The following is a 24,772-nucleotide window of genomic DNA, read 5'->3' on the forward strand; positions in this document are numbered from 1 at the left end:
ATTATAAATACAACTAAGCCAGTTGACCAAATCTGGCAAGAATGGTTTCACTTTAGCAGAAATTCAAAACAAATTTGCTGAGGTGATTTCTGTGTTGAGTGCTAAATGCAAAAGAAATATTCATGAAATAATAATCAGACCAAACTTTCTGCATAGATCTGACTAAACTGTTCATCATATTCTGCAAAATAACAGCTTTTGACATTATTCAAAAACAAATCAATAGAATTTTACCATAATTCTGCACTGATGGTCACTGATAAACATTTCTTACAAATAGGATAATCAGAGGCTAATAACAAGAAAGAGTACAGACAATAAATGATTTGAATGTTATCTTGGACCTACACTCTTCAAAGGAGTGAATTAACTGGCTGACATTGACACTTCCATTTATTATTTTCTATAAGAAGGAAGAGACAAAGGACTTACCAAACTTGATAGGTTTCTGACCCTGTTATAAATGCTTCCATATGTTATTTTATTTAATACTCAAAATAATCTTGTGAGGTAGGTGCTATAATACTCATTTAACATATTGGGAAATCCAGGCTTAAGGAAGTTAAGTGCTTTGCCCAAATGGTAGAGCTAGGATTTGAACACAGGTCTATATATCTTCAGAAGCCATGTTCCTTCCTCTATCTCATACTGACTTCTGATACATGAGGAAAAGGAATAATTCCAAGTAGCCATAGTACTCCAAGACCAGACAAATATTGAAAACTGTTTAATTCTACAAAATGTCTGATAAAATAGTTAAATGTCCAATGAGAACCATTTTTTTTTTTTTTTTTTTTTGAGACAGAGTCTTGCTTTGTGCCTGGGCTAGAGTGAGTGCTGTGGCGTCAGCCTAGCTCACAGCAACCCCAAACTCCTAGGCTTAAGCGATCCTTCTGCCTCAGCCTCCCGAGTAGCTGGGACTACAGGCATGCGCCACCATGCCCGGCTGATTTTTTTCTATATATATTTTAGTTGGCCAGATAATTTCTTTCTATTTTTAGTAGAGACGGGGTCTCGGTCTTGCTCAGGCTGGTCTCGAACTCCTGACCTTGAGCGATCCACCCGCCTCGGCCTCCCAGAGTGCTAGGATTACAGGTGTGAGCCACCGTGCCCGGCCCCAATGAGAACCATTTGAAAAAAAAAAAGAAAATTATTCAAGTCATAGAATAGACTGAAAAAATATAAGCGACCAGAAAAAAATGGTATAATCCTTTCATTTCAAAATAAAAATAGTTAGCATAAAATAAATAGCATAAAAGTTGTCTCAAAATTCAAACTAAGAAAATTTGTAATCTTTATTACAATATTCCTCTTGATAAAACAAATAACAGTCATTAGCCAATAGTATATATTTCACTGTTAACCTGTGAGAAGGCAGAAATAAATTACCTGCACAGATTCACATGTAACCAGTGGTAGTTCTGACAATGCTGATTCAGAAGTACTCTCATTTTCATTAGTGATTTCATGATCTTGCTTAGGCTGTAATTTAAGAATTTTTGAATTTTTATGTTCAGTGGGTCCTTCTTCATCACTGGAAACAACAACTAAAAGGGAAAAATATATTTTAAATATGTTACAATAATCACATATCAAAAAGAACTTTCTAATTAATGCAATATATCTTTAATAATCCCATTAAGTTTAATCATCTAACTTATCTAGCATTCATTATCTAATTTATACTAGTTATATACAGTGTTCCCATATCAGTGTTATTATTCAACATTTACCTGCAACCTTACTTTCTGGAGAATTAAGGCCTTTAACAATGGATAAAGCCATGAGGAGGCCTTAGGTACAAGTTCTAGTTCTAACAATGGATTGTGCCAGCACTCTAAATTGTACTTTAAATCCTGTTACATTATTTGCTTCTGGAGGGGAAAATAGATAGCTAGGAGAAGATGTGGGAAACTATTCCATATATATATATACACACACACACACACACATATATCCTTTCAAACCTTTTGAACTTTTTGTACATGTGACTACATCAACTATTCAGGAAGTCATTAAATCAAAATGAAAAATAGTTAAATGGCACTCAAATTCTCCATATTTCAGCTTCATCAACGAATTGAAATAATAATGGACCTTAGAGAAGTTATTTTAAAATTACTGAGTTGGATTATCAGTGTACTAATCAAAGAAAAAATTAATTTCTTCTTCCAAGTATTCCATTAGTTTACCTAAATAAATATTATAAGATTCATGAAGGAAATCCCAAAACCCCAAGTCTTTTTCCTACAGTTAATGCTTTCCACAGTGATGTCATACATAGCATATTTCCTCAACAGGAGAAAAATTTGTTCAACAGGAGGAAAAAAACAACTAAGTAAAGCAGAGAAAATTAAGTGCCTTTATAAATCCTCCTGTTACTTACTTGGTTCAGCAGAGATCAATGATTGGTTCCCTTCACTGTGTCCACTTAGAACAGGCTTTTCTATTGTATTCAACTCATCCTCATCCTTCTCAACCGGAGAAGAAATCCCTACAGTATCCCTGAAAGCAGAACTCTCAAAAGTTTCAGTGGTTGAACACACAGAGGTACTTAAGGGGGGAGCACTCAAAGCCAACTCCTGACTATTAAGTGGGGGTAGTTCAGTAACATCACTTTCTATACGTTTAGGTGTAATTTCTTCAAGCAGTTTTGGGTCCTGATGATAGTTTTCACTTGACTTTTCAAACTCAGTGGATACTGTTGAGTCATTTTCTTGTCTTTTCTGAACAAAAGCACATAGAAAAAAGCATTTTTTAAAATTTGGCTTACTTATACTATATTTTTGAGATTTAAACTAAAAAACTAAAAGTAAAAATATATCATTTCTATAACTACATGGATAGAAAACTACACAATTATACTATATTATGCTTGCCAGTATCTCCCAAGTATAAAGATGTAGGCATTGGTCTGTCCAATCCGATGCCTAAATAATTTTTAAAGGGTGAGATTCCCATCTTTACAAGTGGTTGAGATGGTCTCCCACAATCTACGTCAACTTCAGAATGAGAAGTTTTTTTTTAACATTTTCATTTTGCAAAAGTAATAAGGCCATGTGAACAACTACTTTAGTAAAAAAAGCAAAAAATTGAAAACTTAACAGGATAACATTAAAAATTATGAAAATCAGGCCAGGCGCGGTGGCTCACGCCTGTAATCCTAGCACTCTGGGAGGCCGAGGTGGGCGGATCGTTTGAGCTCAGGAGTTCGAGACCAACCTGAGCAAGAGCGAGACCCCATCTCTACTAAAAATAGAAAGAAATTATATGGACAGCTAAAAATATATATAGAAAAAATTAGCCGGGCATGGTGGTGCATGCCTGTAGTCCCAGCTACTCGGGAGGCTGAGACAGGAGGATCCCTTGAGCCCAGGAGTTTGAGGTTGCTGTGAGCTAGGCTGACGCCACGGCACTCACTCTAGCCTGGGCAACAGAGTGAGACTCTGTCTCAAAAAAAAAAAAAAAAAAAAAAAATTATGAAAATCAACTATTACCTTCAGCATCTCCATTACTGTATAACTAAATCATGTTTATAATTATAACCCGGAGGCACTACAAGGTCCTGAAACGGCCAGTGAATTATAAGAATCGAAAAGCTATCTTACAGTTTTATTGTTTGATTGCTAACTATATGCTAAGTCTTTGAAAAATAGCTAATGTATATATTAAATATGGTAATTCTTCACTTACAATAAACTGCCTAAACTCTACATAAGTAGAAATGTAAAGAATTACTTTTGAATTTGAAACAGTAATTCTTTTCAACAGTAATTTAGTGTTGAAAAAATAAATCTGACAATAATTTTACAGAGTAAGTGAAAAAAACAAGTGACTGGACAGTATGAATAGTATTTAGATAAAATAAGAAAAAAGAAAAGAAAACAAGTCTGAAGGATGTACACCAAACTACTAAGGAAACAGTGGTATCAGAAAATGAGCAATTTTAACTTTTTACTCACATTTAACATTTGAAATTTGTTCCAATAACTGTATTACTAAGTTACACTTAAAACATTTTTTAAAAATAAAACTAACAGGCCGGTCACAGTGGCTCACACCGGTAATCCTAGCACTCTGGGAGGCTAAGGCAGGTGGATTGCTTAAACTCAGGAGTTCAAAACCAGCATGAGCTAGAGCAAGACCACATCTCTACTAAAAATAGAAAAATTAACCAGGCATCTTGGCACTCGCCTGTAGTCCCAGCTACTCAGTAAGCTGAGGCAGGAGGATTGCTTGAGCCCAGGAGTTTGAGGTCACTGTGACCTAGGCTTGACGCCATGGCACTTTAGCCTGGGCCACAGAGTGAGACCCTGAATCAATCAATCAAGCTAACAGAAAACCAAAAAATAAAGAGAGAAATCTGATCACAAAAGCAGAAAGCTAGGGGAACATTATTTGGCCACAGTCAACTCATTTTTATCACAGCACAAAATTATTTTCTATGACATCTAAATATCTCTACTTACTATCTGTTCTGTTGACATATCCAAAGAAGTAGAATTACAAGAATCAGGTAAATTACTTCTAAGCTTTTTCTTTGTCTTCCTGGAAATCTGAGTAGGTTCCATTTTTGAGTCAGGACATGGAACATCCTTGTTTCTACTACCCCGTTCAAGATGATCACAACCCCTACTTCCATTGTTAAGATCTGAAAAAACAAAAGAGGTATAAATATGGCCAAAAAGTATAGAAAGAACCTCTCAAGAGGAACTTGAAGAAACATCATCAAACTTGCTATACTACTTCCAAAGCTCATAAAACAGAAGTCTGTTAAATTCTCACATTGACACTGGATAAATGTAAAGGCATTCCGTTTTAATCTGTATATACAAACTAAATGTTCATCATACAATAGATGTGAGGTAAGAGCAATACACAAAGAAGGATTATCCTTTTCGAGAGTAACCACAGCAAAGCAACCAAACCATGTTTTTCCATTTGCTATAAACGCATTGGGCTGTAACACTAAAAAAAAGTCTTAATAAAATTTGTAAAATTCATGTCTTAAAAAAAGTTTTTCTAATTCATGTGATTTCATAAACTAGTCTTTTTAAAATGTAAGTTACATAAATATACATTTTTAAATGGAAAGGGACTATATAGGCCGGGCGCCGTGGCTCACGCCTGTAATCTTAGCACTCTGGGAGGCCGAGGTGGGCGGATCGTTTGAGCTCAGGAGTTCGAGACCAGCCTGAGCAAGAGCGAGACCCCATCTCTACTAAAAAAAAATAGAAAGAAATTATATGGACAGCTAAAAACATATATAGAAAAAATTAGCCGGGCATGGTGGCGCATGCCTGTAGTCCCAGCTACTCGGGAGGCTGAGACAGGAGGATCGCTTGAGCTCAGGAGTTTGAGGTTGCTGTGAGCTAGGCTGACGCCACGGCACTCACTCTAGCCTGGGCAACAGAGTGAGACTCTGTCTCAAAAAAAAAAAAAAAAAAGGAAAGGGACTATATAATGAGTAGAATGTTCATTGCTACGCTCTAAAAAGGAGTCAAAACACATATCCTCAGCAGTTGACTGTAATATGTGATCATTCACAAGGCTATCAATTTTCTTGACAGCTTGTTTTTTCTTTTTTTAATATATATATTTTTTTATTTCACAATATTATGGACTTAAACCTAACGCATGAAACTATAAGAATTCTAGAAGAAAATGTTTTCTCTTTTTAGTAAGAAAAAGACCCTGTCATTTTAAGTTTCCAATAAACCCACCACTCTAAAGAAAAATAAGTACTTTCTTAAGTTAACAAGGCATCATTTTGAAACCCATGCCAATTATTACTAAAAATGCTTAGTATTTCAGTTATCAAATAAATGTACTGTACAAAAATACCTTCCAAAAGGTTCTACCTAAATAACTGAAAGTTATCCTCAATCATTTTGCTTTCTGAATCTATATCATACAAGTACCAACTCAAAATTTATACACAGCAAGTCACAAAGCAGTTTCCTTTAATTCACAACTTATAATTAATCTAAAACTGATTGGCCTGACCTCTACATTGAATAAAAGTTCTTCAACACCACATACTTTCTCTTCAAACTATTCTTGCTCATAAATCTAGCTTCAACAACTCCTAATAACTAACATTCATGATAACTTGTCTTTGTTGTTGCTTAAAAGGAAGGCACTGGGACAAGATTAAAGGCAAAAACTCGAAGACTGTCAATTTCCAAAGAAAACACTATCGTCACTCCCTCAGGAAAATAAAACTCCCTCAAAATCATCAATACAATATTTAGAAAAGCCCATTAAATTTTATTTGCAATACTATAAACTGTAAAGTAGTCAAATACAATTTCTAAACATAAATAATGCATCAAATTATAATTTCTAGACATAAATACTACAATAAAATGATGAAAGTGAACAGAAAGGGGCTTGAGAAAAACTCAATGATACAGTTTTCCTTTAAACAATTTATTATTTGCCTATCAGTCAAGCTTATCTCGTGGGAAACTGGAATAACTTTATTATAAAGAGCTAGACATTGTAAAAATAGGATTCTACCTATATAATATATATAACTTAACCTGCAAATATTACTACTACATAAAATTAAAGAGATGTCAATATCCTGTAAACAAAAGAATATTAAATATTTCTAACATATTATTTTGGTAAAATCAAATTCCACAAGACAAAATATACTACAAAAAGAATGGTACGCTTACTATTTAATTCATTATTTCCATTAATTTATGGGTTTACATTAAACAACTGGTATTAGACACAATTATCCATAAGAGAACAAACATTGTGATTTTCAATAAAGGCTCAATAGCCAATTTTCTTGAAAACACTTTACTTATCAGTAGTACCTTCAGGGATACTAAAATATAAAGTGTTTCTTTATTATGAAATTTTCCCTGATGCACATCTAAAATTCCACTGTAATATTGAGGTAGTACTCATGGGCACAAATCGGACACCTTTTTATTGAAATATTCCTACTCTCCCCAGGAAAGCAGTAGAATGGGAGTCTAACGATTGTTTTAATAGTATCTGAACTGAGCCCACTTGTACAAATACTTACAATTTTATTTGGTAATTAAACATACATCCCTTGGTATCTGCAAGGGATTGTTCCAGGACACCCAGGATACCAAAATCCACAGATCCTCAAGTCCCTTAATGGTGTAGTATTTGCATATAACTATGTACATTCTCCCATATACCTCATATCATTTCTAGATTATTTATAATACCTAATACAATGTAAATGCTATGTAGATAGTTGTTATACTGGAATGTTTTTTATTGTTGTATTATTTTTTATTTTTTTCATCAGTGGTTGCTTGAATCCACAAATAGGGAACCCATGGATACGGAGAACCAACTGTAATTATTTCGGGGAAAAGTACAATTCATTTAAGAAAAATGAAAAGTCACAGTACTTTTCCCAAAGACTGCCCTTATATGAGTTTCAGCTGGTTTCTTACACATACAAAAGTTATTACTCTAGTTTCCATTTAGCAACTTCTTTTCTATGAAAAAGGCTACTAAAAGAATATTTAAATAGCTGTATTCCAAATAAAGTGCAATGAATTTCTGTATAGGGTCATTAAAGAACTTTTTTTCTTGTGAATAACCTACAAGATCATTCAGAAAATAAAATACCTAAACTTGTTTGAAGGTATCTATAATCCTTGAGACCCCTGAAGGTGTTAGTTTCATAAATGAATAATGTGGTAATTTTTCTACAAGTTTTGGTAAAATATTTTTAAATCATGAAAGACAGACAAAAAGGACAAAAGTCAAAATCATTAACCCTATATGCAAGGAGGCCTACAAAACATTTTCAGAGATCTCATATGTATTTACCTTCAAATTTGCTAATAGTGGCTTGTTTTGGCCTCCTGCTAGAGTTGAGAGAAATTCTAATGAACAGAGAATGTACTTCATGGTAGGAGGAAAGACATTGGGAAGCTAATAATAAAAACCCAGTTAGCAGTAGTACCAATATCCATGGAAATAACACTTAGAAATAGCTAAACATTGTAACTTTATAGCTATATGCCCCAGCCCCCACAAAAAACTAAAAATAAAAAGAAATTTAACTTTGTGGATTAGTAAACTTAACATTTAGGATTAGTAAACTAATCAAGAAATATGTACTACAATACATAAATAGTAGGTTTAGCAATTTTCTTCATCTTGCAAATTAATCTCCCTTTACTTCTTTTCAAAATAAGATGAAATAAAGTTATTTATTTATAACATAAAAATGATTATAAGTGTAATAAGCAAAAATTCAAATTGCAACGATTTCCTAAGGTTCACAAACCTTTAGGCTGAATATCAGACATTACAACAGAAATGCCATCATTATCTCTTCGCTTTTCTTTAGCACGTGAAGACTGCTTTGCAGAATTGTTATCTACTTTCTTACTTGGTAGTAAACCCCTGCAAAACAGAATTGTATTCTACTCAGAATAAAAATCCAATAGGTTACAAAAACATTCCCATATGGCAGACTGTATGATGTGAGTAGTGAAAAAAATTCTGAACTCAGATTTGAGAAATAACTTCTCCTCCCCATTCTACCTTAAAATCCCCCGTGTGTCTTTGGGGGTAAAAAAAACCAGGATATCCACACTGCAGGACTGTGCAAATGCAAAATGAGCAAAAGAGTAATACTATACAAATATTAAATAAGTCAAATAGGTTTAAAAAGTAAAACTCCGACAACACAAGTACCATGATAATCCAACCTACGTGTACTCAGACAATCATAAGCCAAAGCTAATTTTTAATATATTTCAAGCATGGTTCATATATTAAAAGGTAAGTACAAAATAAAGTATTAAGTGTGGTAACAAATTCTACAAGTTAAAAACCTAAGGTACTGGATAGTACTTAAAATATAAGGATGAGTGGAAAACCAGTTTTGGAATGATAAGCATAATGTCACTAGTAATAAAATTTATAAATACAAAACATACTATAACATATAAGTGCATACATAAGAAATAAAATATAAAAACTTAGACCGGAAGGATTCAAACCTATTTGGATAATGGATAACTCCAAGGAGAGAGAATAATAGAATCAGTGAACATAATCTAAAAGAAATATTAGAGATCAAAACACTGTAACAGAAATGAACAATGCCTTTGATGGGCTCACTAGAAGTTTCATCTGTATTTACAACCACTCCCTTCCCCATCACTTGCATCACCACCTGAGCTCTGCCTCCCCGCCCCCCCCCCACGCCCTTCCATGAAACTGGTCCCTGGTGCCAAAAAAGTTGGTGACTGCTGCACTAGTAGACTGGACATGGGAAAGGAAAGAATCTTCGAATCTGAGTATATACTAACAGAAATTTCCAAAACAGGCAAATGAAAAAGAAAAAAAGCCTGGAAAAAAACATAATATTAAAGAACCTTGGGAAAACTACAAAAGGTATAGTTGTACTATGGAGAGAAGAAAGAAAGAAAGAAAGAAAGAAAGAAAGAAAGAAAGAAACAAACAAACAAACAAACAAACATAAGAAATATGTGAAGCAATAATGCCTGAGAATTTCCCCAAATTAATGTCAGTCACTAAACAATAGACCAGGAAGTTCAAAGTACACCAAGCAGGATAAAATGCCCCCAAAAAAACACCTTGGCATATCATACTAAACTGCAAAAAATCAAAGATTTTTTTAAAATCTTCATAAAAGCCAGAGGGATAAAAATCCTTAACTACAGAGGAGCAAAGATAAGAATGACATAGCGACTCTTCCTCAGAAACCATGCAAGCAAGAATAGTGTGGAGTGAAATCTTTTAAGTGTTCAGAGAAAAAAAATACACCTATCAGCCTAAAGCTCTGCTTCCTCAGAAAATATCCTTCAAAAGTGAAGGAGAAATAAAGGCATCCACAGACAAACAAAAAAATGCAGAAATCTGTTGCCAACCAGCCTTGCAAGAAAAGTTAGAAGTGTTTCAGAAAGATGGCAAAGGATATAGGTGAGAAACTCAGATCCACATAAAGAAAGAAAGAGCATCAGAGGAGGAATCAATGAAGGTAAAATAAAACCTTTAATTTTTCTTATTAAGCTGTAAATACCATATTAGAAAAGAAGAAAGCTCTAAAATGAGTAATCTAAGCTTCCATCATAGGAAACCAGAAAAAGAAGAGAAAATCAATTCCAGATTAAGGAGACAAAAAGAAATAATAAAAATTAAAGCAGAAATCAAAGAAGTTAAAAACAGGAAACTGATAAAATCAACAAAACCAAAAGCTGCCCTTTTTAATAGATCAATAAAATCAATAGGCTAACAAATAAAAAGAAAGGATACAAATTACTAATTTCACAAATGAAAGAGGGGGCATCAATATAGATACCATAAACAACAAAAGAATAAAAGAATAACAAAGGAATACTATGAATAACTTATGCTCACAAATTTGATAGCCTAGATGAAATGTACCAATTCCAAAAAAATAACTAAATAAATAAACACACTATCAGCCAAACTTGACACAAGAAGAAATAGACAATCTAAATAGACCTATATCTAATAAAAAAATAAATCAGTGATTAATAAACTTACAAAACAAACATGAGGCTCACATGGGTTCACTGGTGAATTCTACCAAACATTTCTGATGAAATGATACCATTTCTTCACTATCTCTTCAAAAAGATAGCAGCAGAGGGAATACTTCCTAATTCATCCTCTGAAGCCAGCATTGCCCTAACACCAAAAACAGACAAAGATATTCCAAGCTAAGAAAATTACAGACCAATACCTCTCATGAGCACAGATGCAAAAATACTCAGCAAAGTATGAGCTCTAGGAATCCAGCAAGGTATAAAAAGGATCATACAGCACAACCAAGTAAGATTGATCCCAGGTATGCAAGGCTGGTTCAACATTTGGAAATCAATTAATGGAATTTATCACATCAAAGTTAATGAAGAAAATCACATGATCATATCCATAGATTCAGAAAAAAATCCAACACCTATTCAAGATAAAAAACTTTCAGCATCTTCCACAAAAGACCTTGTCTCCAAAAACAAAAAACAAACAAAAAAAAAAAAAACAAGATTGTAAAGATGTTAGTTCTCCCAAACTTTATAGATTCAAATCAACCCCTCTCAAAATCCCAAGTTATTCTGGGAAACTGACAAACTAATTCTAAGGTTTATATGGAGAGGTAAAAGATCCAGAATAGCCAATACAATATTGAGGAAAAGAACAAAATTGGAGGACTGACAGAAGCTAACTTCAAGACTTAATACAAAACTACAGTAATCAAAAGTGTGGTAGTAGCAAAGTACACACAAATATAACCATGAAACAGAACAGAGTCCAGAAATAGACCCACATAAATACAGTCAATTGATCTCTGACAAACGAGTAATGGCAAAACAGTGGAGCAAAGACAGCCTCTTCAAAAAATGGTGCAAACAACTGGACATACAGAAGCTTAAAAAAATCAACCTAGACACAGACCCTATCATCTTCACAAAAAATGATGAAAATGGACCACAGATCTAAATGTAAAACACAAAACTTAAAACTCCTAGAAGATAACATGGAAGAAAACCTAGATGCCCTTGGGTATGGCAATGACATTACAGATACAACAATAAAAGCATGATCATGAAAGAAACAATTAATAAGCTACACTTCATTAAAATTAAAAACTTCTAAATTGGCTGCACGTGGTGGCTCACGCCTGTAATTTTAGCACTCTGGGAGGCCGAGGCGGGAGGATCACTCAAGGTCAGGAGTTTGAGACCAGCCTGAGCAAGAGTGAGACCCCTTCTCTACTAAAAATAGAAAGAAATTAACTGGATAACTAAAAATAAATAGAAAAAATTAGCCGGGCACGGTGGCACATGCCTGTAGTCCCAGCTACTCGGGAGGTTGAGGCAGGAGGATTGCTTGAGCCCAGGAGTTTGAGGTTGCTGTGAGATAGGCTGACGCCACGGCACTCTAGCCCAGGCAACAGAGTAAGACTCTGTCTCAAAAAAAAAAAAACTTCTAAAGCCATATATGACAAAAAGACAACAAACATCATACTCAAAGGTGAAAAACTGAAAGCTTTTCCTCTAACATCTGAACCAATGTAACAATACTCAACACTTGCCACTTCTATTCAATATAGTATTAAAAATCCTAGCTAGAACAATTAGGCAGAAAAGAAATAAAAGGTAGCCAAATCAGAAAGAAAGAAGTAAAATTATAAAATTATCTCTGTTTGTAGATGACATGATCTTACATGTAGAAAACCCTATTGACTCCACAAAAAAATTGTCAGAATAAACAAATTCAGTAACGTGGCAGGATATAAAATCAACATGCAAAAATAGCTGTGTTTCTATACACTAACAACAAACTATCTGAAAAGGGAATTAAAAAAATAACCCTATTTACTCTAACATCAAAAAGAATATAATATTTAGGACTAAATCTAAGCAAGTAAAAGACTAATATATTGAAAACTACAAAATGCTAATGAAAGAAATTAAGGAACACACAAACAAACGGAAAGAGATCCATGTTCATGAAGTAGAAGAAGATATTATTAGACAGCAATGCTACCCAAAGCGATCTACAGATTCAATGAAATCCCTATCAAAATTTCAATAACACTTTTCACATAAATTTAAAAATCCATCCTAAAATTCATGTGGAATTTCAAGGGATCCGAAATAGCCAAAACAATATTGAAAAAGAACAAAGCTGGAGGCATCACACTCCCTGATTACAAAATATATTATAAAGCTATAATAATGAAAACAGTATGGCACGGGCATACAGAGTTAAATAAACTTACAAATATACAGTCAATTCATCTTCAACAAGGGTGCCAAAAAGCACAATGGAGTAGATAATCTCCTAAACAACTGGTGCTGGGAAAATTCCAATTCTGTATGTAAAAGAATAAATTTGAACCCATGTTTTATATAAAAATCATCTCAAAATGGATTAAAGACTTAAACATAAGATCTGAATCTTCATGACACTGGACTTGGCAATGATTACTTGCATATGATACCAAAAGCACAGGCAACAAAAACAAAAATAAACAACTATAACTACATCAATCTAAAAAGCTTCTGCACAGAAATTGATAACAATCAAGAGAGTGAAAAGGCAACATACAGAATGGAATAAAATATGTGCAAACCATGTATCAAATAAAAAGTTAAGTTCCAAAATATATAAGGAAAAACTCAAGAGCAAAAAATCAAATATCCTGACTTTTAAAATGGGCTAAATATGTATTAATAAATAAAGATTTCTCCAAAGAAGACACACAAATGGCCAAGAGGAGTATTTAAAGTTGCTCAGTGATACTAATCATCAGGGAAATGCAAATCAAAACCACAATGAGATGTCATCTTACAGCTTTTAGAATGGTTATTAGTTTTTAAGAAAAAGACAGCAAGTGTTGTGAAAGATGTAGAGAAATCGGAACTCTTGTACACTGTTGGTAGGAATGCAAAATGGTGCCGCTGCTATGTAAAAAGTACAGAAATTCATCAAAAAATTTAAAATAGAATTACCATGTGCTATAGTTTGGAAGTTTGCCCCAAATCTCATATTGAAATTTGATACCCAATGTTAGAAGTGGGGCCTAATGGTAGGTATTTGGGTCATGGGGGAGGACCCCTCATGAACAGATTAATGCCCACTCTAAGAGGGGGCAATAAATCTCACTCTATTAGTGTCCATGAGAGCTGGTTATTAAAAATAGCCTAGCACTTCCTTCTCCTCTCTTTTACGTTCTCTTTTGCCACATGATCTCTGCACATGCCAGTTCCCCTTCGCTTTCTGCCATGAGTGGAAGCAGCTGAGGCCCTCACCAGAAGTAGATGCTGGCACCATGCTTCTTGTATAGCCTACAGAACCATGAGCCAAATGATCCTCTTTTCTTTATAAATTACTCAGCCTCACATATTCCTTTATAGCAATACAAACGGACTAAGACAGAAAACTGGTACCGAGGAGTGAGATGTTGCTATAGATACCTGAAAATGTGGAAATGGCTCTGGAACTAGGTAACGGGTAGAAGTTGGAAGAGTTTGGGGAGATGAGAAGACAAGAAGATGAGGGAAAGTTTGAAGCTTTTTGGAAATTGGTTAAGTAGTTGTGACCAAAATGTTGATAAACGCCACACTGACAAGGTCTCAGATGGAAATGAGGAACTTACTGGGAACAGGAGCAAAGGTCAGTCTTGTTAGATGTTTGGGTTATGGGGGCTGTCTTAGTCCATTTAGTGTTGTATAAGTCCATTTAGTGTTGTATAAAGAAAGAGGATCATTGGCTCATGGTTCTGTGGGCTGTACAAGAAGCATGGTGCCAGCCTCTACTTCTGGTGAGGGCTTTAGACTGCTTACGCTCATGGCAGAAGGTAAAGGAGAACTGTCATGTGCAGAGATCATACGACAAAAGAAAATGTAAAAGAGAGAGAGGGGAAGTGCCAAGCTATTTTTAAAAACCAGCACTCTGGGGAACTAATAGAGCAAGAACTCATTCATTATCATGAGGATGTCACCAAGCCATTCATGAGGGATCTGCCCATGACCCAGATACCTCCCATTAGGCCCCACCTCCAATATTGGGAATCAGATTTCAATGTGGGGTTTGGGGAACAAACATCCAAACTATGGCAGGGACAGATCCAAAATGAATAGATTAATGCCCTCCCCTAGGTGTGGGAAGTGAATGATTTTTTCCCTTCAGATTTTCCTTTCTCTACTTTTGAAAGTCAAACACTTGAGGATTAGAACATTAAAATGCAACCACATACATGGAGGAATTTAGAAACTTATCACACATGCCCAGAAAAATGTACATGCTGAGAAAAACTCTGAGAAGACCTTTAAGTTTATACCTCAGTCTGATTCCTGGTATAAAAACCCTATAACAATAATTTTTAAAAGAAAAAAAGTAACAAAATCCAGCAAACCCTGAGGGAGGAAAAGAATCTGATTTCAAGGACAATATTACAGACTCAAATGTCAACAAAAAAATCACAAGGCATACAAAAAAACAGAAAAGTGATAGCCTCAATTGAAAAAAAAATTAAATAAACTGAAATGGTCCCTGAGAAAACTTGATGGCACAATTACTAAATGACTTTAAAACAACTTGCCTTAGAGAGTCTCAAAGAGCCAAAAGAATTGAACAAAATCAATAAAATGATGTGTGAACAAAATGGAAATGTCAGTAAAGAGACAGAGAATATAAAAACAAACCAAAATAAAATTCTAGAGTGAAAAAGGATAATAGTTGTTATTAAAAATTCATTACAATGATTCAAAAATATATTTGAGCAGGCAGAAGAATAAATCAATGAATCTGAAACATGACAAATGAAATGTCTGAGGAATAGAAAAAAAAAAAAAAGATTGAGGAAACATGAACAGAATCTATGGGACCTATGGGGGACACAATCAAGCAAACCAGCTTACTCAGTGTAAGTGTCCCAGAAGGACAAGGGAGAAAGAAAGGGGAAGAGAGATTATATAAAGAAATAATGACTGGAAACTTCCCAAATTTGATGAAAGACATGAATATAAACATTCAAGAAACTCAATAAGGTCCAAGTAGGATAAACTCCCCACAAAAAGACACATTATAATTAAACTGTTGGAAGACAAAGACAGAGTCTCGAAAGCACAAGAAAAAAGCAACTCATCATGTATGAAAGATCCCCAATAAAATAATAAGCAGATTTCTTATCAGAAACTATGAAGGCCAGAAGGCAGTATGTTGGTATATTCAAAGTGTTAGAGGAAAAATAGCCAACCAGAAATTCTATATATGGCAAAAATTAAGACATTCCCAGACAAAAAAAAAAAAAAAAAACCTGAGGGACTTTCTTACATTTCTACTCTGCAAGAAATACTAAAAGGAATCCTTCAGATTGAAATGATACGAAATGTGAAAATAACTAGATCCATATGAAGAAATGAAGATCATGTGAAGATAAATACATGAAGAATTATAAAAGACAGTATTATTGTAACTGTGGTTTATAACTCTACTTTCTGTTTTCCACATGATTTAAGAGACTAATGCATTTTAAAAACAATTATTAGACTATTTTTTGAACACACAATGAATAAAGATATAATTTTGTGATATCATTAATTGAAAGGGGGTGGGGACAGGGCTGTACAGAAGAGCTTTTAATGTTATTGAAGTTCAACTGGTATAAATTCAAATTAGAGTGTTACAAGTTTAGCATGTTAAATGTAATCCCCATGGTAACTACAATGAAAATAGCTAAAGAATACACATAGGAGGAAATGAGAAAGGAATCAAAACGTTTCACTATAAAAACTCAACTAAGCACAAAGGAAGATAATAATATAGGAAATGAGTCAAAAAAAACTATAAGGCATATAGAAAATAACAAAATGACAGAAGTCCCTCCTTGTCAATAACCACTTTAAATGTAAATGGATTAAACTCTCTAATAAAAGATAACAATTGGCAGAATGGATTTTTTTAAATGTGATCCAACTATATATTATGTCTATTAAAAAACTCCCTTTTAGTCTAAAGACACAACAGGTTAAAAGTGAAAAGTCAGAAAAAGATATTCCATGCAAATAACCAAAAAGAGCAGAAATAGCTATATTATAATCAGACAAAATAGACTTTAAAATCAAAAGAAACAAGAGGCAGGTGCAGTGGCGCACACATGTAATCCCAGCTACTCAAGAGGCTGAGGTGGGAGGATCCCTTGAGCCCAGGAGTTTGTGCCCAGTCTGGGCAACATAGCAAGACCCCAACCCCCCCCCCCCCAAAAAAAAGAAAGAAAGAAACAAGAGACAAAGAAGGAAATTATATAACAGGTTCTGGCTGGGCACGGTGGCTCACGCCTATAATCCTAGCACTCTAGGAGGCCGAGGCGGGAGGATCGTTTTAGCTCAGGAGTTCAAGACCAGCCTGAGCAAAAGCAAGACCCCATCTCTGCTAAAAAAAAAAAAAAAAAAAAGAAAGAAATTAGCTGGACAACTAAAAGAGACCTAACAAAGTATAAAGTTAAAATTGTCACTGATAATTCACTAAGTAAACCTAAATGAAACTATACTATATTTTTCAAAATGAAAAAAATTCAAGTTCATAAAAAATAGAGTTAAAAAAATAAAATTGGTTAGAAATAGAAGAAATTTGTTGTAGATTAAAAAGGCAACTATAAATACTCCTTAATGCAATTAGGTTTACAATAGACAAACCAGAAGTTACCTTTAGATGGTTTGGGAGGAAAAAGATATATAAAATTGGATAAATTTTTCACCTAATAAAAACTCTTTATTCTACAGGCTGAAAGCAAAAAAGAAAAAGAAAAGCTTCAAGAGTTCAAGGCAAATGAAACTTTAAAAATCTAGTAAAATTTACTAATTGATCATTCCTTAGCTTTTTTCCACAAATTCTTTCTTATTTCCAGTCCACACACAATGCTTTCCTAAAGCTTAAAACAAGGGCAACTTCAGATTTGCATTTCTCTTATTGGCACAGTAAGTCACATTTGTTAATGTAATTCAGCTAGCTCAAATCATTTTTGTAAGGAATGTATTCAGCTATTCATTCAACAAATATTTATTGAGCACAAAGTACCAGGTATAGTTTTAGAATCTGGATATAAAAACAGTAAATAAGACTGGATAGATCGACAGACAGACAAATAGACAAACAGGACAGAGAAGGAGAGAGGAATAGACTGATGTCAGGGGAATGAATTTCAATTATAACAAGCAAATAAACTGGGATACTGAAATAGGTAACTAAATTTTCATTAAGTGTCTGCATCCATTTTTCCAAAATATAAGAATGGTAACCAGTACTTTTGAAACCAATTATTAGCCATGGACTGTTGGTTCCAATAGCCATTCCAGCCACCAGGCGAGAAAAGTCAAAACAGCTATCAGAGCCCATTTACCTCACATTTAGCGATAACATATCTATGGGGAAAGAAGAAAGGAGGGTTCATGAGAATAAATATAGTATTTATTTTGAGTAAAGTTATCACTAAACATACCTTTCAGATAAAAAACAGCTCTTGTGAGGATTTAGATTTTGACAAGATTCTAGGCTGCGATCAGATGATGAAGAATGTTGCTTTGATTGCAAGTTGTCTGTATCACTCAAACTTGCCTCAGTTATAGGTGGGGTCGTTATGTATTTTCTTCCTAACTCCGTTCCCAGGACATTCGTCAATATAACTCGGGGTATCCTGTCACACAGAATAACAAACACTGTACTGTACTGAAGTTTTTGGTAAAAAAATGTATTCCAGGAAGTTGAACTTTCAAACATTGTCATCTTAGCACAAATAAGCTAATAGAACTATACACCACCCTAGAAATCAACCCATAAATACTCAAAATTTTGGATAAATACAATCTTTTTGTTTCTAGAAGTACTTGTTTCTTATAAATTATAGCATATATTAACCTGCCACTACAATATCTTTAATTGCTCTAATGGTTGCTTTTAAGGGACTTGAAATTTTAACCAATTTTTCTCAAAAAAATGCTTTCCTTTTCTTTTTCAGCAGTTATTAAAGACATAGATTACTACAAAGCAATTCAAAAAATCTTTCTTCTTCTCATTCAACAGAAAGGTCCTTGATAAGTAATTACATATTTCTAATTGGCAAATGCTAAGTCCAACAAGAAAAACATCATTCAGATGGCACCAGGGTGATAATGTATAGGCTAATACATATGGTGATAATGTATATGCTAATATATAATAGTATGAGGGACTCAATAAACCAAATGTTTAGGAAGTTAAAGTATACTTTTAAAGCTCCAAAACTTTTTAAGTTGGTGGGGTTTATAGCAAATGTACTATATAAGCCTGATGTCATCTTAAACAGATGAGCATAGTGTAACCTTTGCTTTGTTAGTCAACTGTTATTATGAACAACAACTGATGAACTTTGCCACACCATAATAATGCACCAAATAGCACTATTTGGCCCCGAATAGACTGGTCCAAGCCAAATTACTATGATGTTTTTAGTTCTTGTTCCTATATTTTTAAAGTTTTCCTAACTCCTCTTTATTAGAGACCTTCCTTAACTGTTCTCAATATATCACTACCAGTACTTTGCTGATACTTTGAAAGAAACAACACAAATGCTTAGAAACGGCCTGAGTACAGGAATACTTCACACTCTATTGTACTTCACTTTACTGTACACTTCACAGATATTCCATGATTTACAACGGTAAGTCAAGCAAGTCTATCAGTACTATTTTTCCAAATGCACGTGTTCACTTTGTGTATCTGTGTCACATTTTGGAACTTCTCTCAATATTTCAAACTTTTCCATTATTATTACATCTATTATAATGATCTGTGATCAGTGGTCTTGGATGCTATTATTATAATTGTTTTGGGGCATCAAGAACTCAGCCCATATAAGATGTTGACCTTAAATGATAAATGTTGTCTGTGTTCTGACTACTCCACCAACAGACCATTCCCACATCTCTCTCCCTTTCCTTGGGCCTCCTTACCCCCTGAGACACAGCAATATTGAAATTAGACCACTTAATAATCTTTCAATGATCTGTAAGTGTTCAAGTGAAAGGAAGAGTCACAAATCTCCCACTTTAAATCAAAAGCAAGGCATGATTAAGCTTAGTGAGGAAAGCACATTAAAAGCTGAGATGGCTGAAAGCCAGGCCTCTTGTATCAAAGTTAGCCAAAGTGTGAATGCAAAGGAAAAGTTCTTGAAGGAAATTAAAAGTGCCGCTCCAGTGAACACATGAATGGTAAGAAAGTGAAATAGTCTTATTGCTGATATGGGAAAAGTTTTAGTGATCTGGATACAAGATTAAACTAGTCACAACATTCCTTTAAGCCAAAGCCTAATCCAGAGTAAGGCCTTAACTCTCTTCAAGTCTATGAAGATTAAAAGAGGTAAGGAAGCTACAGAAGAAAAGTCAGAAGCTAGGAGAGGTTGGTTCATGAGGTTTAAGGAAACAAATCGTCTTTGGAACATAAAAGTGCAAGTAAAGCAGCAAGTGCTGATGCAGAAGCTGCAGCAAGTTACCCACAAGATCTAGGTAAGTTAATTGATGAAGGAAGCTACATCAAACAACAGATTTTCAATGTAAACAAAATGGCCTTCTATTGGAAGAAGATATCATCTAGGGCTTTCATAACTAGAGAGAAGTCAATGTCTAGCTTCAAAGGACAGGCTGATTCTCTTACTAAGGGCCAGTGCAGCTGGTGACTTTAACTTGAAGTCAATGCTCATTACCAATGTGAAAATCCTAGGACCCTTCATAATTATGATAAATCTAATTCATCTGTGTTCTATAAATGGAACAGCAAGGCCTGGGTGCCAGCATATCTGTTTACAGCATGGTTTACTGAATCTCTTTTTTTCTTTTTCTGAGACAGTGTCTTGTTCTCTTGCCTGGGCTAGAGTGCAGTGGCATCATGGTGTATCATAGCTCACTGCAACCTCAAACTCCTGGGCTTAAGAAATCCTCTGCCTCACCTCCTAAGTAGCTGGGACTGTAGGCACCCACCAACCCACCCAGCTAATTTTTCTATTTTTTTATAGAGATGGGGTCTCGCTCAGGCTGGTCTCAAGCTCCTCCTGCCTTAGCCTCTCAAAGTGATAGGATTACAGGCGTGAGCACCAAACCTGGCTGGCTTACAAATCTTTTAAGCTTACCTTTGAGAGCAACTGCTCAGTAAAAAAAGACTCCTTTAAAAATATTACTGTACATTGACTATGCACCTGATCACCCAAGATCTCTGATGAAGATGTATAGGGAGATTAATGTTTTCAAGCCTGCTAACACAACACCCATTCTACAGCTCATGGATAGCGTAATTTGAACTTTCAAGTCTCATTACTTGAGAAGTACATTTCATAAAGCTATAGCTGCCATAGTAATTCCCCTGATCTGGACAAAGCAAATTCAAAACCTTCTGGAAATGATCCACCATTCTAGATGCCATTAAGAACATTCATGATTCATGGGTAGAGGTCAAAATATCAACATTAACAGGAGTTTGGAAGAAGTTAATTCCAGCTCTCATGGATGACTTTGAGGAGTTCCAGACTTCAGTGGAAGAAGTAACTGTAGATGTGGTAGAAATAGCAAGAGAACTAGAATTTGAAATGGAGCCTTAAGATGTGACTGAATTGCTGTAATTTTATGATAAAACTGCAAGAGAGGAGAAATTGCTTCTTAGGGATGAGCAAAGAAACTGGTTTCTTGAGATGGAATCTACTCCTGGTGAAGATGCTGTGAACATTCTTGAAATGACAACAAAGGATTTAGAATATTATATAAACTTAGTTGGAAAGGCAGTGTCAGGGTTTGAGAGGACCGACTCCAACTGTGAAAGAAGTTCTACTGTGGGTAAAATGCGTCAAACAGCATTGCATGCTACAGAGAAATCTTTCATGAAAGGAAGAGTTAACTAATACAACAGACATCATTGTCTTATTTTATGAAACTGCCACAGCCAACTCAACCCAGCAACCACTATCCTGATCAGTCAGCAGCCATCAACATGGAAGCAAGAACTTCCACCAGCAAAAAAGATTATAAATCACTGAAGGCTTAGATGATCGTTAGCATTTTTTAGTATTAATAATAATGTATTTTAAATTAAGGTACATACATTGTTTTTTAGACATAATGCTATCATACACTTAATAGACTATGGTATAGTGTAAACGTAACTTTCATATGCACTGGGAAAGCAAAAACTTCATGTGACTCATTTCATTGCAATATTTGTTTTATTATGGTGGTCTGGAACCAAATCTGCAATATCTCTAAGGTATACCTATACTTTTGTTGGGTGGAAATTCACTGTACTTTGTTACATTTGTTGTATTACTTAGAGGTATTCTATTTTCGCTACATAAAGGCATTATAGTCTTTTCACCATATTCCAGACAGCACAAAATTTCAGACCTTCAGAGAACTTTAGAGTAAATTAGTCCCTTCTTTATTTTAAACATGAAGAACCCAAAGTTCAGAAAAATTAAATGGGCTGAGTACAGTGGTTCACTCCTGTAATCTCAGCACTCTGGGAGGCTGAGGCAAGAAGATTACTTGAGGCCAGGAGTTCAAGGACAGCCTGGGCAACAAAGTGAGATCCTGTCTCTACAAAAAAATTTAAAAATTAACCGGGACTGGGAGGCCGAGGTGGGCGGATCGTTTGAGCTCAGGAGTTCGAGACCAGCCTGAGCAAGAGCGAGACCCCATCTCTACTAAAAATAGAAAGAAATTATATGGACAGCTAAAAATATATATATAAAAAAAAAAATTAGCCGGGCATGGTGGTGCATGCCTGTAGTCCCAGCTACTCGGGAGGCTGAGACAGGAGGATCCCTTGAGCTCAGGAGTTTGAGGTTGCTGTGAGCTGGGCTGACGCCACGGCACTCACTCTAGCCTGGGCAACAGAGTGAGACTCTGTCTCAAAAAAAAAAAAAAAAAAAATTAGCCGGGAGTGGGGGCGCATGCCTAAAGTCTTAGTTACTTGGGAGGCTAAGGCAGGAGTATCACTTGAGCCCAAAAGTTTGAGGCTGCAGTGAGCTAATGATCAAGCCCCTATACTCCAGCCTAAGCAACAGAGTGAGACCCTGTCCCTAAAAAAAAAAAAAGGAAAAAAGAAAATCAAATGATTTGCCCAATAAGTAGCTCTTCCTAGTGAAAGAACCTGGGCCTATTATCTTTCAGGGTTTTTTGTTTGTCTTATTCCATTATACTGTATTCTCAATATTAACCTGGCAAAGGATTCCAGATAACTGAGCTTTTCCATAGATACTGCAAGAAACCCTTGAAAATATCCATTTCTAGCATAATCACCATTTTTTAAAAAGTGCTACAACTATTAAGTTGTACATATAACCTAAAAATAAAGGCTAATAGTAAATACAACTCCTTGAGTTTATAAGCGACGAAAAAAGGGAAAGGAAGTCTGCCACCTAGTGTGCCTCTAATTGTAAGGAAGGGAGGACAGAGATATTTTTATTTCTCTTTACATGATTTAAATCTCTAAGGATCCTATTTAGTATTGTCTGCTTTGTATACCTGATGCCTGACAGAACTTTCCTTAAAAAATGTTAGATTTGAAGTAGAAAAAGGAGCAAAGTAGGACCAGTAAGGTGTTTCAACATTTCTTTTACCTGATCTTACACTATGCATTGCTATAAAATGAATCACTAAAGGAAACTCAACTGTAGCTCTCAATAATAAAGGAAAAATACAGAAATATTAGCAGAAAAGACTTTAATCAAGTTAGAATCATTTTTTCCAAATAAATATTTTAGTGTAAATAAAATCTTTCTTTTAAGAGATGAATCTGATATACTAAATTAATAACTCATTTTAAGATTGATGATATACTCTTTATATGTTCCCCTATCATTACTGAATTTGTAAATGTTGCTGATAATAAAAAAAATCCAAAAACTGTAGTATTTAAGTATAGAAAAATTTGCAGCATATATGGAGACACATCAAAGAAATGTCAACTGTTTTTGTCAATCAAAAAATTTATGCTACTCATTTTATTGCAATATAAACATTTAGTATTTTATTTAAGTATCTGGCTATAACATTATTTAAATATGTTTGAAAATGTTGAGTCACTTGGAAAATAAAAGCTGTCTCTCCAAAATAGGGAAGTTGGAGTAAAGTGTTGAAAAGAATAATTTGACTGAAACAGCAGTACAAATATCAAGCAAAGGGAACATTTCTAAAGGGTAGAATTTTCCTCTGAAAATAAGTGAACATCCTATTCTTGCATGATTTGTTTTGCTGCTAGATTTTAAAGAAAGAAAAAGCAAAAGAAAAAAAAAAGAGAGCGAGAAATGAAGAAAAGAAGATAAGTGAGACCTTCTAAGTTGAACAAAGCTAAAAAGTCTTTCCTAGAAGAGAAAAATTTCAAAATTCAACCAAAAAGCACTTGAAGAAGATTATACAGCAAGCTGTGCCAGAACCTATATCCCTAAAGCACCAGAGCTCTTTGAGGATCTCTGAAGCTATCAGAAGATTCAAGACACTATCTTAGCATGTCTACCACGGTATACCTTTCAATGAGAAAATATTCTATTACTACATGAACAAATGCCACAGGGAAAAACTAAAGAATAAGTAGAAAATTTTAATTAATGAATTAGATGACATAAAATATATAGTAAAGTCCAATTCCTACTTCACTGATGAGAAAAATTAAAGTTCAGAAGGATAAAAGGGAATTAAGAGCAAGGACTTTGGAGTCAGACAAACATAGGTTTGGATTCTGATTTCACTACCTAGGAACTATATATCCTTGGGCGAGTTAATTGCCATAATTTCTACCTCTTAGCATTCATCTCATCTCTAAAATGGGAAGAGTAATATCTGCCTTACACAATTGTTAAGAATAAATTAGATAACAGATGTAAAGTAGTTAGCACAATTCCTGGAACATGATAAGTACACAAAAAATGAAAATTCACTTCAATTTTCATATTATTAAAGTCTTGCTCAAAGTTATAAACTTCCCTTTCAAATATGCTTATCATAATTTATTATGCTCTGAAATCTCAAAGAAAATAGCATCATCTTAGAAAAGTGTATAAGTGAGCCGGGCTCAATGGCTCACAGCTATAACCCCAGCCACTCAAGGAGGCTGATGCCAGAAGATCACTTGAGGCCAGGAGTTTGAAGCTGCAGTGAGCTATGATCACACCACTGCACTCCAGCCTAAACTATAGGGTGAGTCCCCATGTCTAAAAAATAAAATTAAATTACAAGTG

The 24,772-nt window shown here is 34.6% G+C and overlaps 1 protein-coding gene across 3 annotated transcripts in view; it reads right to left on the reverse strand.

Moving 5' to 3' along the window:
- Nucleotides 1-24,772, reverse strand: part of SENP7 (SUMO specific peptidase 7) — a 130,005-nt gene that overhangs the window by 41,520 nt on the left and 63,713 nt on the right. For 2 of the 3 annotated variants that reach the window (XM_069472550.1, XM_069472551.1), the window contains 5 exons: nucleotides 18,017-18,211; nucleotides 8,300-8,418; nucleotides 4,470-4,651; nucleotides 2,387-2,726; nucleotides 1,390-1,547 (listed from right to left, as the gene is read on the reverse strand). In XM_069472550.1, coding sequence (XP_069328651.1) covers nucleotides 1,390-1,547; nucleotides 2,387-2,726; nucleotides 4,470-4,651; nucleotides 8,300-8,418; nucleotides 18,017-18,211 — 994 coding nt within the window. The remainder of the gene's footprint in view (nucleotides 1-1,389; nucleotides 1,548-2,386; nucleotides 2,727-4,469; nucleotides 4,652-8,299; nucleotides 8,419-18,016; nucleotides 18,212-24,772) is intronic. The other variant, XM_069472552.1, reaches the window with a different exon arrangement.

The sequence above is a fragment of the Eulemur rufifrons genome, chromosome 7 (genome assembly GCF_041146395.1).
Source record: "Eulemur rufifrons isolate Redbay chromosome 7, OSU_ERuf_1, whole genome shotgun sequence".
NCBI classification, from domain to species: domain Eukaryota; kingdom Metazoa; phylum Chordata; class Mammalia; order Primates; family Lemuridae; genus Eulemur; species Eulemur rufifrons.